We start from the raw sequence: 4,524 nt of genomic DNA, 5'->3' as shown, positions 1-4,524 counted from the left end.
CACCTCAGGCTCAGCATGTCAAAGAGTCATCTCAGTGTGGTGTTTGAGGGCACAGATGCTCACACCAGTCTTCAGGGTGCATATCTGCTTGTGTGACCTTGGACACGTGAACACCTCTGTGGGCCTCATCTGTAAAATGGGGTTAATAGTTGCATCCCCTTCACAGGATTGCTAAGTGAGGGTGCAGCGGGTCAGCATTTGTAAATTCCGCAGTGGGTGTCTGGCAAGTGAGAGGACTATGTAAGAGTGATTGTTACTGTGAATGCACAGAAAGCAAGGGCTTTGAAGACTGGAAAGCAGGGAAGGAAGAGCCGTTGCTGCCTACGTGGACCCCTCCCAAGTTAGAACACTAGACACTAGGGTGTCAAGCCCTAGCAGAAATGGCCCCCACTTCTAGGGCACGGAAACCACCCTATTTCAAAGCGCTACTTGGGGCATGACTGGTAGAATGGGGAGGGGCGGGTTTCACCAGCCATGGGCCATCAACACCGTGGGGCAGTTCCAAACCCTACTGATGCTTTAGGTTTTTTGTTTTGTTTTTTTTTTTTAAGAACAAGATGTCGATCTTGTTCTTTTCTTTTTTTCAGAGATTTATTTATTTATGCATACAAGAACCGGGGTACAGGCCAGATGCGCGGGAGGGTAAGAGCAGTCACCAGAGACAGAGTGGGGAACAGAAAAGGCAGACTGACGAAATACACTGCTGAGGGGAGCAGCGGGCGACACAGGAGAGGTCTGCCATGCCATGGGGGTTTCTCACTGGCCGGCCAGGATCGAACCTGTGCTGCAGAGGCCGCGGACAGTTTCACAACGCTGCACTCAACTGCCTGCGCCCCCAGGGGAGGGCCTGATGTTCTAGCTTATTAAAAACTGGCAACACCCCCTCCCCAAACAGTCTCCTCGTGAGGAAGGTATGATCACCCCCACCCATGTCACACGTGACAAAACGGAGGTATGGAGAGCCCAGTGGCCTTCTCTAGAGTCACACAGCTGAGTCTTTGAGCCAGGAATCCCACACAGACAACCTGACCGCACCCTCCTTCCCATTGGGTTACAGTCTCTGTCTTCCCTTTTCTCTCCTGGAAAAAGACCCTTTAACCCACTGACTGGAGTGGGAAGGAAGGGAGAGGGGAAAATGTGGAGAGAAAACCCACACAGGACATTTCCATGATTGTGCTGCTGGGACTGCACTGCCTTCCATTTCTTCTGGGATGAGCGGTGGTTAAACTGGGGAATCAGAGAACCTGGGACCTGAGGACCTGGGCCTCTCCCTCCCTGTGGGATTCCCGACTGAACCTTCCCCATTCTGTAAGGGTGGTTGGGAGGGCCCTGCCCAGACCCCCCAGGGCTGGACTCCCATCTGCTGGAACCTCCTGACAGCTGCCCCACCTTCCCTGTAGCCACCCCAGCCCCGGAGGAGGCCTCCTGCGAAGGTGTGAGTTGCCCACCCTGGCACCACTGCAAGGTGGTGGGCGGGAAGCCCACGTGCGTGGAGGTGTCCGTGGCCACCTGCCGCGCCCAGGGTGACCCCCATTACACCACCTTCGATGGCCTTCACTACGACATGATGGGCACCTGCACCTACACGATCACGGAGCTGTGCAGCAAGGACTTGTCCCTGCCTGCCTTCAGCGTGGAGGCCAAGAACGAGCACCGGAACAGCCGCCGCGTCTCCTACGTGGGCTTCGTCACCGTGCGCGCCTACGGCCACTCGGTGTCACTGGCCCGCGGGGAGGTCGGCTTTGCCCGGGTGAGTGTCCCGAGTCTTGCGGTGGAACGCCCGTGAACTCCTGTCAGGGGGAGGAGGCAGCGCTTGCGGTGGCAACGCCCAAGCCTGAGCCCTTTACCTGGGGTACAGGGTGCGGAGAAATGGGCCCAGTAGGGGTGCGGGCTGGGGAGGGGACATTTCTCTCCATTGGTTGGAGAACCAGTGGAAGAACCTTAAACCCGCTTGTCCAGCAGTTCTAGTTCTAAATTGTTTTTTCCTTTATTGGTCGACGTTTGAATTTCCTTTAAGGATGCTCAGAGATAGGGTTAGAAGAAAAAGTTGGACTTTTTTCTAATGCGGTTTTTAACGACAAAAGAAAGAAAGTGTCCAAAAGTTTACAGCTCCTGTGGAATCCTGGTAGAATTGCCTAAGTCTGTTAGGAAAACAGAGTTCATGAGACAGTGACTTCAGCAGGGTCTCCTTATTTAAAAAACGAGAAAAGGGTAAATGTATTTAGAGGTTAAAAAAAATATCTGGCAGGATTTGTACATGTGTGTGTGTGTTTATGGCAATATGGGGAATTTCTCTTTTCTCATTTTTGCTCATGTGCATTTTGTGAATTTTCTGGAAGGAACAAATGTTGCTGTGTCATTTGTAAATGGAGATCGCTGGTCCTAGGGTAGAGGCAGATTGGAACATTGAGTTGCCTGGACTGAGAGCCTGTGCGGGCAGGGTCCTGGCTGTCACCGGTCACGGCTGTGTCCTCAGCACTGCCCAGCACAGACCTGGCTGCACAGGAGGCTCCCAGAGGCTCTGCCTCTGACTCCATTTCTATACCTCATCCTCTTGGCTAAGGCAAGAATGTGTGGAGAAAGAATGAGAAAGAGGTGCTCAAGTCGGGGACAGAGGGCACAGGCAGGCGACAGACAGACACAGCCCTTGTGTCCTCTCTCCCCTCAGCACATTTGCAAAGTAATAGCCCCTCCCTCCTTATTGTCGTTGTCCTGCACTGATCCTTTCCAGGTCAGCTTAGCTGTCCCTGCCTCCAGGCAACCTCCCTGCCTTGCAGGATGGGATCTGTCCTTTGTTCAAGGCTCCCAAGGCCGCCTCTGCCGCCACTGTCCCAACCCTGACCTCTCATCTGTCATTGTCTCTTTTTTTTTAAAGATTTATCTATTTATTTATTTATTTAATTTATTTATTTAAGCACTGGGTACAGTCAGAAGCGCGGGAGGGTGAGAGAATCCACCAGAGCCAGAGTGGAGAGCAGAGCAGGCAGAAGGACCGAAGTACACTGCTGAGGGGAGCAGCGGGCGGCAGGAGAGGTCTGCGCGCCATGTGGACCCTCCTCCGGTGGCCGGGGAGCAGCCGGGCATCGAACTGCGGGCAGCCTCACAACCCAGCGCTCAACCGCTGCGCCACCAGGGAGGCCCTGTCATTGTCTCTTGACAGGTCTGTCTCCCCCATTGCACTGGGAGTCCCATGAGAGCAGACCTGGGGTTGTGTCTGTCATGGCTGCATCTCCACGGTCTCTCAGCCTAGGACCAGGCACAATGACTAGCCAGAGAGGCTCTCCCCAGTGCAGCAGGGCCTCTGCTCCCTGCCAGTACTTGCTGTCCAGCGAGGCACTGTCTGGGCACAGGAGCTGAGCAGTAGTGGAAGCAGACGAAACCCTGTCTTCGTGGCGCTGACGGTCTAGTGGATTTAGGCAGATGATAAGCACGAGAAATTTGCGAATAGTTCAAAAGGTTAGAAGTTGTGGGAGGACAGGTTAGCAGGAAAGTGGATCAGGAAGCCAGTAGGGGTAGTCAGGGATCGCCTCACTGTGATGGTGACATTGGGGGAAGCCCTTGTAAGAGACAATGAAGCAGGGACTCCCCATTGGCGCAGTGGTTGAGCGCTGGGTTGCGAAGCTGCCCGCGGCCTCTGCGGCACCGGTTTGATCCCCGGCTGCTCCTCGGCCACTGGAGGAGGGTCCCACATGGCGCGCAGACCTCTCCTGCCGCCCGCTGCTCCCCTCAGCAGTGTACTTCGGTCCTTCTGCCTGCTCTGCTCCCCGCTCTGGCTCTGGTGAATTCTCTCACCCTCCCGCACTTCTGACTGTACCCAGTGCTTGTATAAACAAACAAACAAACAAACAAATAAACAAACATGCCTCTATTTAAAAAAAAGAGAGACAATGAAGCGGACCATGTGTACATCTCGGGGAAGAACATTTCAGACCCCAAAAGTGGCAAGAGCAAAGATTCTGAGGCTGGGATGTTGGCAGTCACAGGACGCAGGAATCCCCAAGCAGCTCGGGCAGGGCAAGTGAGTGGAAGGAGGCGGGATGCAGGCCAGGCCACACGGGTCCTCACCAGCCCTCACTCCCGCCCCCCAGATCGACAACCAGCGCTCAAGCCTGCCGGTCTCCATGGAGGAGGAGACTGCGCGTGTATCAGAGCGGGAGGCGCGCCATCGTGGAGCTGGACTTCGGGCTGATCGTCACCTACGACTGGGACTGCCAGCTGGCGTTGAGCCTGCCCGAGAATTCAAAGACAACGTGTGCGGTTTATGCGGCAACTACAACGGCAACCCCAAAGATGACTTCCTCACCCGTGACGGAGTGCTTGCTCCTAATGCCATGGAGTTTGCCAGCAAATGGAAGCTGGACGACGGGACTACCTGTGTACGGATGGCTGCAGACAACTGTCCCTCCTGCACCCCAGGCCAGGCCCAGCACTATGAGGGCGACCGTCTCTGTGGCATGCTGACCCTGCAAGCGCCCCTTTGCTGTCTGCCACCATGCCCTGGAGCCGAAGCCCTTCCTGCAGGAG

General features: G+C 55.2%; 1 protein-coding gene across 1 annotated transcript in view; it reads right to left on the bottom strand.

The window, feature by feature from the left end:
• Positions 1–4,192: 4,192 nt before the first annotated feature.
• LOC119248636 (transforming growth factor beta-1 proprotein-like) overlaps positions 4,193–4,524 on the bottom strand; it is a 6,428-nt gene continuing 6,096 nt past the window's right edge. The window contains 1 exon segment of the mRNA XM_054697508.1: positions 4,193–4,227. Within this exon segment, the coding sequence (XP_054553483.1) occupies positions 4,193–4,227 (35 nt within the window).

The sequence above is a fragment of the Talpa occidentalis genome, unplaced genomic scaffold, assembly GCF_014898055.3.
Source record: "Talpa occidentalis isolate TD23 unplaced genomic scaffold, MPIMG_talOcc4v2.1 talOcc4.17, whole genome shotgun sequence".
Taxonomy (NCBI): domain Eukaryota; kingdom Metazoa; phylum Chordata; class Mammalia; order Eulipotyphla; family Talpidae; genus Talpa; species Talpa occidentalis.
Note: the sequence above shows the minus strand (reverse complement) of the source record. Positions and strands in the feature narration are given on the sequence as shown.